The sequence below is a fragment of the Cyrtonyx montezumae genome, unplaced genomic scaffold (genome assembly GCF_038088225.1).
Source record: "Cyrtonyx montezumae isolate F1298 unplaced genomic scaffold, pur_monq_1.0 scaffold_3, whole genome shotgun sequence".
Taxonomy (NCBI): Eukaryota; Metazoa; Chordata; class Aves; order Galliformes; family Odontophoridae; genus Cyrtonyx; species Cyrtonyx montezumae.
In genome coordinates this window covers 34,351,985-34,364,916 of record NW_027072034.1, presented here as the reverse complement: position 1 = coordinate 34,364,916, position 12,932 = coordinate 34,351,985, and the positions used below count along the sequence as shown (strand labels likewise).

Here is a 12,932-nt window from a genome sequence, read left to right as displayed (position 1 = left end):
GGACTCGCATGTTGCTGCAAATCAGCACCTCTGAAGTCAAATGTGATGCCATCACACTTGTTATATCAAATCTCTCTTCAACAGCACTTCTACAGTTATTCCTCTAGGGGCTACACAATTAAGAGGTCTGGTATTGACACAATTACCTCGCCAGTATATACTAACGGAAAAGAAATCTAATTCAGCCCATCCCTGAAGCATCTGAGGAAACTTGCATATTCATGACATTGATATGCAAGAACATGATGCATCTGTGGGCCACAATGGCACATCTAAGTACTATTAGCATAGAAACTTGTAAATTATTTTTGAGAATAAAATAGTAAAAGTACATATTGCTACAAGCAAAAATAGAGTTTGTTGTTTACTGCTAGATGAATGGGTGGCATGCCTGTGGGAAGCATCAGCAGAAATAGACAGAAAGCTGCATGAAAGCCAAGGAGACGACTAGAAAAGCAGTTGGAAGTACAGCACTGAAAGACCATCTAGAGATATTGCTTCTTAGGGAGAGACTAGCTGGAATAAAGCCTTTCACTGTGAGCAAAGAAAACACTTTCTATTCACTTTTTAGCACGTTCAGGAAAACAAAACAGTGTGTGTCATAAACAAAACTAAATTACAGACTTATCAGAATCTCATCTTAGAAAGAAACAGCTTACAGAATTCTAATCCAAAGACTCTATCAAAAAGGAATAGGCTCCTTCATTGTCCAGGCAGCAAATAAAGTTGTGATTACACAGCAGGAACAGGGCTATTGCATAGGATACTACTTTAAACTGGAGAGGCAGTGAGGGGGAGGAAATCACGCTTAAAAATAAAACCAAGCAATTCTGATATTTTTCTAACAGAGTATTTTAAAGCTCTCTAGCCATAGGAAGGTCAGTGGACAATAACAATGAAAAGCTATGTGAATCTAACAAAATACATGTCAACATTTTGTGTATTTTTAAGGGATAAAATGTTTAAAATAACAAAGAACAATTTCTGCACATCTTATGCAAGCATCAATATTATTTAGCGATGAAATGCACTGGCGTGTCAGTCTTGTCTAAGTTTCTCTCTCCTTTTGCCAAGGTCAAGCAGACCTAGTAAAAACAGGTTAGAAGGGTCTTCTAGGGATAATCTATCCCAGCCCCTGCCTTCTCAGAACTAGTTTCAGCAATACAGCTAGTTCAAAGTTAGATCATTCCTGCCAGTTGTACGTCACAGAATCATAGAGTAGAATCATAGAATGCCTTAGGGCTGGAGGAGAACTTAAAAGATCATTGAACTCCACCCCCTTGCCATGGGCAGGGTTGCTAGGGGCTACATCAGGGTGTCCAAAATCTCATCCAACCTGGCTTTGAATACCTCCAGAGATATGAAATCCACAACCTCTATAGGCAACCTGTTTCAGCACCTCACCATCCTATGAGTTAAAAAAAATCTCTTTCGAACATACAACCTAGATCTCCTCTCTTTTAGTTTAATGTCACTTCTCTTCATCCTATTGCTATTAGACCACGTAAAAAGTTAGTCCCAATCCTGACTGAAAGCTCCATTCAAGTACTGGAAGGACACGGTGAGGTCTCCCTGGAGTCTTGCCTTCTCCTAGCTAAACAAGCTCAACTTCCTCAATCTCACTTAATAGGAGAGCTGCTCCAGCCCTCTAATTACATTTGTGGCCCTCGTCCAGACCCACCTCAACAGCTCCACATCTCTCTTGTGCTGAGGGCCCCAGGCTTGGATACAGCACTCCAGAACGTCATCCCTACGTGAGCTTTACTTTGACGTTGTCATACTGACTTTAAAAACCAGCATGGCTTGAATATTTTTGTGCTAGCCCTAATCAACTGAGTTGATATCAACTTTTGATATAAAACAGGCTCTAGGTGTCTGACTTGAAATCACCAGCTTAACCTGTTCCTGAAAACAATGTTCTTCACTCCTTCCAACAGTCTAGTTCAATATGTAACTATATTTGCCCTTAGCAAAACTTGTCACTGTCTAACCTTACTCTCCATTCCAATGTCAGCACAATACATTCTATTATCCAAAGCGGCTATGAACAACAGAGATCATTCTTTATCTTTTCAGGAATTGTTCTAACACTGAAAATGATCTTCCTGCTTCTCTTTTCACACCTTCTCCTTAAGCTAAGTAATGCCAGGATGCCGACTTACCCTACTGCATCAATTTTTTGATCTTTGATCACTTGTTGCTTCTTTGAATGTCAGCTACTGAACCTGTTTTCTTTGTAGTGCACCACCCAGAAGCAGAAACAGCACCAAGCAGAGCAGGAAAAAAAAACACTTCCTGTGTCTTGCTGACAGAGCACACTTCCTTATCTCTCCTTTTCTGTTCCTTATCACCCCTTTTCTGCTAAGTTCACTTTCAATTCTACAATAACATGATGTTATGTTTAGTGTGTGACTTACAGTAAGCTGTCATTCCTAACCAGGATTCTAACACCAAGTTTCTATCCTGATCTGTATGCATATATACTTGCTTTTCCTCTGCCTTACTGCATCCTGTAGTTTCTCTGGGGCACCTTCACCTTTCTTCAGCAGCACTTGTACCAACTCTCCTTCCATTCACTCCCCTTTCTTGACTAGCTCTCAGGTTTGTATAAATATCTTTAAACTTCATTCTCTCAGACTATCTGCCAGAATGCTGCTGTTTGAAATTTATTAAGTACTTGTTCCCTTTCATCATCCAGATTCACTAATGAAAATACCAACAACCACCAAAACAGACCACTGCAAAGCCCTTCTTGTTCACTCAATGCGTCAATTACTATCTACTCTGTGAGAACACTATTAGCAAGAAGAGAAATCCAGGCTGACTTACAATCCATTGCAAATGTATTTTAGCACATGGAGACATTTGTAGATACATATTTTACAGCAGAGCTGTTCGTGTATGAGCAGCTGTGTCAAATGCAACAGTTGAAATTTCCTGAGCTGGCTAAATGATAGTCTCTGCATGACAGCAGGAGAATTCTGGAGGAGTCACGCAAGCACAGAGGACTCAGGCTGAAGAGCTATTAAAAGAACCCATGCAGAGCAAAAGCACTGGCTTCCCCCACCTCTGAAGGTTGGATTGCAAATGGAGAGCAGTACCTCAAGCTGTTGGCTGAGGTTGGCCTTATTAAATGCTAGCAGCAACTGAGTTTTAGAATCCCATCAACTGCGATGCCAACTTAGCTAGCATTCTTCAAACTAAACAAAAGGACAGAGAAAAGCTGCAAAAGCTCCTTTGGCTGTGACCCTTTTGAGAGCAGCTCAAAATCACTGGTGTCAGTAGTTCTACCACAACAGATAAGACAGATGCAGAGAGCCTGCAGACCTAACACTACTCACATTAACAGCTAGCATATATACCTCTTCCTCTTGATTCATCTGCAACAGCATGATCAGTATCTGCACATAAGTCCCAGTAACCATTCCAAACCTACACTCCTGACTGGCCTTAATGCAGTTCAAAGGTAGTTTTATTACCAGTAAGCTATGTGCCACTTGGTCAGCTTCGGAAGCCAAGTTTGTAGTGTATTTCAGATAAAAACAGAGTAACATCCACGTGTTGATGCTACTTCCTTCAACTTCAGCTCCTGGGAGATCTGCAACAGAATTTCCAAACAAAACCAACACTTCCTTTCTACTTAACAGAAGAAAAGAAAAAGAAACACCAAGAAAACCACCTCTCCTCTTGCTCAAGCATATCGACAGAAACAAACTGTTACATGTATGATCAGCTTTAGCATCCCACTCCTTCCCTTCTTGCCACTACTCTTCCCATTTTGAAGCCATTTTAACTTCTTTGGTTGACGAATTTTAGTTCTCATTGCTGGGAAATCTGCACAACTGAGAATTAGAACACCCAGCCATAGGACTGTAATAAGCATTTACTCAGATAACAGCATCTTTTAGGATAAAAGCGTACAGTGGGTTACAGTTGCAAAATACTAACTTGCATCTCTTAGATTTCTGTTCTATTTTTAAGGAAAATATATGCATAACCACTGCCAAGAAAAAAAAAATAATCCTCTCCTCCCTGCTCTATTTCCTCTGTGATTCCATAGGACTTTTCTCCCTCTGGGAACAAATTTCTGCTTCTAACTCTGAAGTCTCTCATCATTGGCTGCTGCCTTTATTTTAGGTTAAGTTAGATTGTCCTATGCTTATCTGTAAGTTTTGATATTTTTTTTCAGCACTTAAGGTTATTGTGATGTGAATCAGAGTGGGAATTCCAAAAGTAAGGAGGCAGAGGAGAAAAAAGATAACAGTTTAATTATACAGCCCGGGTTATTTCTTATTCTTGCTCTAAAGGAGAAAAAAAGTTGTGTTTAGCACAAGACAACAGTCATTCCTACCATCATTACTTAAATACGAGTGAATATTTAGCAAACTAGGAAGCTGGTTCAACTTTTCAGAGACTCCTCCTTATGAGATCTCATGTGGTTTCAAATCAGCATGCCAGCATCAGCCATCCTCATGCAGTGAAGAGGTTTTAGGCTTATGATAACACCCTTGGCTGAACACCTATGACCCGCAGGTTGGCAGTACTAAGAAGCATGATTCATATGTACATATGTTAAGCATGAATTTATCACTTGCATAAGAGGGGAGGAATTCCCCAGCTTTCCTGAGAGGAATTCAAGGACATATTAAACTGAACTAGCTCTGAACATTAAGTAATGGCAGATTCTTTAGATGTGCTCTTTACATGCACCAAAAGAATCAATTTTGGTAAGATTTGTTTTCCAATATCTGCCTCATTTATGAGCTGTCCATAGCATATTCTTAACACATAGAAAGCAGTCTTACAACTCCTGTTTGTGAATCCCACAGAAGAGAAAGGTTTCTCCCACGTGTATTCAGAGCCTGCACAGCTTCCTTACATCTCCAGTGCTTCTGGGCACTGCGTGGAGTCCAGAAAGAGACAAAGATCTTGCCTTTAAAGATACACTCCAAAGACAAGAACTATTCCAGTCAACTTATTTCAAACACAGTTAAATTTGAAAAGCGAAAACATAACCGGGCACTTCATCCAAAATATATCATCCATCCCATGGGAGGTTCTTTAACTACTGAGTAAGCTACAGTCATATCGTTGCCAGCGATGGCAGTTCAGACAAAGTATACCCTCCCAGCAACTTTACAACATATCCATAAAGTTTGCAAAGCACTGTTCCACAGAGAGAATTTTTTGAGCTTTAAACTAATAGTAAAGTCTGTATCATACTGAAGTGCAAACTTATCCTGTAGACTGGGACTGGTATGCTTGCTAGAGGAAGACACAGTAAACAAAGGTATCTCACTTCCCAGTCTTGTGTTTGTTCTACAAGTGGTTCTATGTTTTAACTACAGTCATCCATTATCCTGGCTCTTCAACTGAAATGAATCACCTGAAGACTAGCTTTGGGTTGCTGGGATAGTATTTATTTAGTGCTTGCTTTTTCTTTTAAAAAAGATAATTAACATTTTCTAAGATACGATTTACTTTGCTGTCCAAAGACTAACAAATACCTTCTAGAAACCAATGTATGCCATAAAAGCATAATGAGTAACAAAAGATGATCACAGCACGTGACACATCATAACCTTCCAGTGCACAGGAACAGCAAGCACCATATTTGTGTCTAATCAAGACACTGAATAATTCATAATGAAAAAGTCATCAATGAATGAAGAGACCATTCGGCAGGGCTTATTAAATAAGCAAAATGTTGGAAGCTGGAAAAATGTATGGATTCTTATTAAGCAGACATTGTTAGTTTCTCAACTTTTTCCACTGGTACACAAGACTCTGAATTAAAACGCTGTACTGAAATGAGTTCAAATCTGCTTTGGGTTTAGACAACCTGTTCAGCATTCTATTAACTTACACCAGGAAAATAACATTTTAAAAACAATATTCTGTGTATAAATTTCTCTTGAAGCGATACCTGAAGAACAAGTTCTCTAGATTGTATTTCTACAACCACTATTCATAATTAGTGTATTTCTGATGTCTTGTTAAACCTATTTTTCTTCAATCTGATCTGGAGAAAAATAAGTGTAGAACTCTTACACTACCATTAAGTAGTCTTTCTGAGCATTCAGATGGAAAAAAATAAAGGACAAAAATAACAGAGCAGTCTGACGAAACAAAAGCTTAAATTCTCACCAAGCACTATATACATTAGCACTCTGTTGACACTGGATTTCTGTTGATTACTTTAACTAAGATTATATTCTTAGACTGAAGAGAGCAAGATTTATAGACCACATAATGTTAAAAAAAACGGTGATCACAAAGACAGGATTTTGTGTGAGTAAATCTTTGCGAAAGTGAAAGCAAAATTTTTTTGAGGTTCTGCAGGAAGAAAAGAATTATTAACATGAAATTAAACCAGAGAACAAGTGCAGCATTAACCAAAATTCAAATGCTACTTGCAATGCAATTCAAATATCATTTTCTTGATAGCGTTCTGCACTTCTACACTTCTGCTGCCCAATGAGAGATCTGTATATAACCCCTGCCCCAAGTATGTGACATTTTTAATGATGCTTACAGTTAGAAGGCCAGCTTACCCAAGAACTGCTACAGCAGAGATCAGGCTACAACACAACTGCTGCTTCTCTACTAGTACCAAATAATACATTAAAAACAAAGAAAAAAAAACAAGCCAATATGCCACAGACCTCACTCGCTTCTCCCCAAGAGATCCTTTTCTTTTTTCTTTTACACTTAAACAAGGATGCAAGTTGGCTGTACAACAAACGATGCTCTCAGAAAACCTCAGCTTTCTCTTACTGGACCCAAGGTACAACTGAAGATAACATTCTCAGCAGAACAGTCAGAACAAACCACGTAGCAATCTCATTTGATACAGAATGTGAATTTTAAGATGACACGATCTTTGAAGGACACAGTCTGTTTTATCAAGAGACCAAATGGTTATAAAAAAAACCCAAAACCCTAACCTTTTTCTAGAAACCACTACTGCATAAGTTCCGTTGTTCTGATTTTTGTCTTTCCATAAAACAAGTTACCTGCAGCAAACAGTCCCAACCCCAGAAAAACTGATTTTTCCAGGGTTCACATCGAATGCAACAAGATCAAAGATTTCAAAGGTGAAAATCTATTACGCACAACAGTTACTTATTTCACGAGATTGCTCATATTATTACCACGGATACATTTCTCATTATGCAGTCAATTTGTTCATACCGTTTTACTTCTCGTATCATACTCAGACAATAAATACTTTACATTTCCTTCAAAGACAGCAAGAAAGAAAAATCTTTGGACAATGCCACTTGGCGGTTTGCCACCGCCATCACCGAATCATCAGGGAAGACAGAATGCTGTGCCAAAAATAACCCTATCCAGCCTGGTCCATTGGCCATATGTTACACAGGAAAATAAAAAAAGAAAAGAAAAAATAACAGCTGTTTTACCAACACCCATTAACCAGGAAAAACAAACAGGCAAAAAGATTATTCAGCCTGGACCAACCCTTTCCTTTAGCAGCAGAATTTGTTTTTCTTCAGTCATTTAATTGTTTGTTTTCCAACCCAAGATCCCTCCAAGTTAATTTTCATGAACCTACTGGCAGGTGTTAAGTCTTGCTGGAACAGATCTGGTCAACGGGCAGTTGACAGACTGCTAACATGCAGTAGCAAAGGACGTTTGCCCTATCCATCCTTCAGCCATACAGCCAGGTGAAGGCCTGTCTAGTTTCAGAGCCTTTTACTCACCTTTCCCATTTTGCCATGCGGTATACCAGGACAAACTGAGGAAAGTAGTGATGAAAACTAACACGGTGGCCACAGTTCCATTTCGGAGCCTCATCTCATTTCAGCATCACACTTGGTTACGTCCCGTTAACGATGAGGACCGATGCTCTGGGCTTGCTGCAATCACGGCAGCTCAGGCCAACAGCAACACAAAGCGTAGCTCTCACATATCAAAGGTGTCACAAATCAATCCATTCCAGACTGCTGTGAACTTTCTTGGAGTTCTCATAAAGTATACGTCCTTTATCTTCTGTTCCTGTTCAAAGGAAACAAGACAGTAACAGATTAGGTCAAAAATATTTACGGGTGCCCCCCACGTACCAAAATACAGTATAGAAAAAGTGGTGCACATTCATTATTGTGGTTTACATGCACCCCTCTCTCACTGCCTCAGATTCAGCCCAGAAAACAGCTCTTGTTATTTTAGTTTGCTCTTTTTCACTAGGAATGATTGTATCTGGAGGAGCTGCACTTCAGTTTAGTATGATTGTGAAAGGACAAACATACACATCTCCTATATTAGAATTTTATCACAATCAATCACAGAACCACACAGGTTGGAAGGGACCTCTGAGATCATCCAGTCCAAGCCCCTGCTAAAGCAGGCTCCCTCCAGCAAGCTGCAGCTCCAGGCAAGAGCACATGTCCCTCCAGCAGGTGACCAGTAGGTACCAGAGGGTTTTCAGGAAGCCAGCAAGTCTGAAGCCCCACTGCTAAGCGCTCAGTTAACAAAGCCTCTCTGAAATCAGTGAGAGGAGGCTGCAAATGCAGCGGTGGAACCGCCCTCGGTGAACTGAGAGACCAGAGCTTTAAATAGCATTTACAAACATATATCATTCATCTTTCCCTGCTCAGTGCCAAAGCACTGTATCCAACCACCGTCATTTTTTTTTTCCCTCGTTTAGCTGCAGCAAGAGCACAGGCTGCTGTCACACATGCAGAGACCGTTCAATCCACAACAGCTGGCGACAACCCAAAAAGCCCCCAACAACACCACAGTGGACCCATACCACTCCTTCCTCCCCACGACAAGGACAAAACATAGCACTCAGCTATAGTTCAGTTTTACTCCAGGTGAAGGGTCTATATCCTGGGACAAGGAAAACCCTCAGCTGTCCAAACACGGCCAGCGTCTAGATGCACAGTTCTAATAGACCAAGACAAAGAATGTGGAAATAAATTAACCAGTGTCCTGCTTTACACCTGGGGATGGGGAACTGATTTACAGACAGCTCAAGTACCATTTACAGCATTTTATATTCTTTTAAGACACTGTCAGATTTTTTTCCCCCACCATAAACTACCTATGATCCAAGTATGCTACCCTGCAGTAAATGAAGATTTGCTTTGGATTTCCCTCACAAGCAATCTCTGTCACCCTCTTGCCTGGGTAAGTTTAGAACAGGGAAAGAAGACTCTCCATCATGCCAGTACCTAAGGATACTGGTCAAATCTGACCAGCTACCTTTCCCAAAGAGCCTGCCAATCAAGACACAATAAATAGGCCTGGTCAGCAAATGAAAGGAAGGAACAACAAAGGTATGACCTACATGCTCCTGCATTCAAGTCTTGGCCACAACATGCAGGTTACAAAATGCGCTTGCCTTCTGTGATTACCTCATAATAATAATGCCTCATGCCAGTAACATGCTTTGTTTTGAGGAACTGTGCACACAGACAGGTCTGTGGCTTTAAACATTAACTCTGAAACCACACAGTACACAAGAGGAAGAGAATACATGCACTTACATGGGAAGAGGACAAAGTAACGGTGGGAATAAAAAGGACTGTTAAAAGCTTTACAATACCAGAAACCTGAATTCAACCAATGAAAGACAAAGACAGATGAGAGACCTATAGAGAGCTAACTGGGAGAGCACGGCATGCCAGGAAGTATCAGCATCACCAGCACCTTGAATAGGAGATGGACATTATCAGAGCCAGGGGGGTAGGCAGCAGCAATCAGGTCGAAGATAAAAGCCTGTGTGAACTTTAATGGAATGGAAAGAAAGAAACCACAAAACCCCAAAGTTCCACGAGGCCTGTCTGCAGGGATTTAAGGAGCGGGAAGGGTTCCAGTGATTTCCAGACTACCAGAACAAGCGGCCAGGCTTCTGGTAACAGCACTGACAATTTACACTGTAAAGCAGCCCTGAGATACAGATGCCCAAGCCATTATCTACCTTTACCACTGTTCTAGCAGCAGTCACATCTCTGAAGCAGCTCAGGTGGCCACAGAAGAGCAGGCTGCCAGCTAGATGGGATCATCCCAGAGAGACAGCTGGTCCAACATGCAGACAGAGGGCAGCCAGAAGAGTAAAAACGCTGTCTGGTAATGGAAAGAAAAGAGAAGTGCCTCGTTGGAAAGCTTGGGCATCATTTCTACACGTGCAGTGATAAAAATCAAGAGCCTGCGCTGCTCAGGACTTCTCGCTGTACTAGCTGAATCCACAAGTAGATACAGAGAAATAACTTCTTAACAATAGTGCAATTCAATTCGCTATAAGTGTGCACAGAGCTGTGTCAAATGAATAATTACTGTGGGTTTTGAGCTGGCTGGGTCTGCTTTCAGCCTTCTCTCCCAGTGCCATACCCCTCACCACAAGCCCTAAGAGCACAGCAGTGGTCCAGCAGCGCTCAGACGGTCCTTCACGCATTTTGCTGAACCAAATCGCTCACATGAAGGCCACGTACGTGCCAGAAGCATCCCGGCTCTCAGAAACAGATCTCGTTAAACCAGCAAAACCCCACACGCACATAAACGATCTGACCCCTAGGCAGCCACTTTTCCTCAATATTTCACAGCCCAGACGAAGCTAACTCAACCGAGGGGCGATCCCGCTTTTTGAGGCAACGTTATGACGGGGCACAACCCGCAGCCCGTGACTTCGGAGCTCGGCGACCCACCGGGTCCCCTCCACCCTCAGTCAGCCTCCGCTTCCCGGCGCCTCGAAGCTCTCCCAGCGCAGGAGGGCCCGCAGCCCCGCAGGTCGCGGACGGACCCGGCTCCGCCGATCCGCGTCTCAAATGAGCTGAGAAGTTTCCGCGCGCAGCCAGCGAGTCCCGCAGTACGAGCGGAGCGCGTTTCCAACCGCAGACCGTAAAACCCGAAAGACAGCAGTGCCCTGCAGAGGCTCTGCTGGGCTCCTCCGCGCCTGGCGGTGCGCGACCGAAGCCGAGCAGCAGCAAAGCCGGCAGAGGAGCCGAGGGGGCACCGGCCCGATTCTACGCCGGCAGCGGCGGAGTGACCGAGCGGGAGGAGCGGCGCGTCCCGAGCGGGTCGGGATCCCCTCTGCCACTGTTTACCCGGGGACGACAGCACCGGCTGCGGAGATGAGAGGGGAGGGGGAGAAGCGACGGAGGAAGAAGGACCGCAAACTCCACTGCAAGCCGCCGGCTGCGGGCGAGCACCGAACGGGGAGGGAAAAGCCGAGCAAGGCGAGAACCGAAGCGCAGCGAGGCGGGGGGGGGAGAAGGGCAGCAGCGCGGCTCCGGGCTCCGGACCCCGGCGTGGGGCAGAGAGCGGGGGCGGCGGCGGACGAGCAGCGAGCGGCTGCTCGGGATGCACGCAGGTGCACGCGGAGCGCGGCCCGGCCTCCTCCTCCTCGGGGAACCGCGGCGCGGAGCGGCTGCGCTGGGGAAGGACGCCCGCCAGCAGCCCGCGAAAGCCGAGCAGGGGGCGAACGGAGTGGAAAGGGCGGTCTGCGAAGAGAGAGCGGGGCTGGCGATGGGCGCCCGGGGAGAGAAGGAGGGAGAGGGTGTCGGTCGCGGAGCAGGCTCACCTGTGCGCAGGCAGGGGGAACCACGGGCGGAGGAACGACCACCAGCGTCTGCCTCGGCCGGCGCCGGAGCTGCCGCTCCCCTGCCCTCCCCGCGGCACCGACGCGCAGGGTGCTCCGCCCCGCCCCCGGGCGCGGAAGCCCCGCCCCCTCCAGAGATCGCCGCTCATTGGTTGAGCCATGTGCCGCTCTCCTCTGCCGTGGGTATAAGTAGCTGAGTCTCGCGAGGCTTCCCATAGCGGGTGTGCCGGGGTCGGGTGTGTGCTCTCCGGTGGGTGTTTATTGCCGATTTGGGGCTGCGATTTTTGTTTTTGGAGTTTGACACGTCTGACATGTCATTGCTTGTTCTCCTGTATGCGGCTGAAGGAGACGCATCGCTAAGCTGAATGGTGGCAGAGATGTATGGCTCCTGGGTTGAGCTCTTTGGGGTGAACGTGTGTGACACAGAGCCATCAGAATTAGCAGGGACCCTTAAAGTTCACCCAGTCCAGCTCCTCTGCAGTGAACAGGGATGCCTACAGCTCCATCAGGTGCTCTGAGCCCAGCCTGAGCTTAGCTGTTTCCAGAGTGAGGACATCCTTCCCCTGTCTGGGCAGCGTGTTCATATATACCCCTGCAGGGTACACGTACACCCTGCTCCTTGGTGCCAGGGGACCACCCTTACCTGCGCTGTGTGATGTGCTCGGTGGCTGGCGACGATGGCCGTGCGCTGATCGGAGCGTCTGTTGAGAGCCGCACTCCTTAAAGGGCGGCTTGTTCCTCACGCCGGCTCAATGGGCCCTCTGTCCTTTGTGCTGCTCGTAAGAGTGGGGCTGTGTCTGCGCTGCTGCAGCACATGTGCTGCCCCACAAGCTGTGTGGCAAACGCAGCTGGGAGGTGAACCCGCTTTCCTCCTGAGTGCTGTTATTGCTGGGGTGTGCAAGCGGAGAGGAAAGGTCAGCAGCAGCTTTGTTCCGTGGTTCGTTACTGAGAGCTGTGATGTTTCCATTCTGTAAGCAAACCTTGTTTTTCAATGGTTCCTTTCATGGGCTCCAGAAGTTGCATCAATTGACGTGTTTTGGGGTTTGCAAGGTCCCATTGAAATCAGCGCTCCCAGGTCATGGTAGGAAGTTCTGTGCCTTGCAAGAACCATACTAGGTACTGCTCATGCTTAACAGTGCTCAGCCCTCCACTACTTCCCCTTTTTTTTCTCTCATCTTCCACCCTACTGAGACCAAACCTCTAGCAGACATTTCTGCTCTGAGTTAAGGCTCTCGCCCTGAGTGTAGCAGTACAATTCCCCACCAGAATTTGATAAACTGTACAACAATCTTATTAACTATTCTATCTTAGCAGTGACATCTAACGAGACTCTGTAGATTATTTTTTAACCAAAGCTTAAACACTTTGC

The 12,932-nt window shown here is 44.8% G+C and overlaps 1 protein-coding gene across 1 annotated transcript in view; it reads right to left on the bottom strand.

Annotated features, from left to right (window-relative positions):
• The window catches only part of MGAT4A (alpha-1,3-mannosyl-glycoprotein 4-beta-N-acetylglucosaminyltransferase A), a 65,645-nt gene extending 57,750 nt beyond the window's left edge, over nt 1–7,895 (bottom strand). Inside the window, exon 1 of the mRNA XM_065741197.1 lies at nt 7,725–7,895. Coding sequence (XP_065597269.1) covers nt 7,725–7,818 — 94 coding nt within the window. The 5' untranslated portion in view covers nt 7,819–7,895. The remainder of the gene's footprint in view (nt 1–7,724) is intronic.
• Between the last annotated feature and the right edge of the window lie 5,037 nt (nt 7,896–12,932).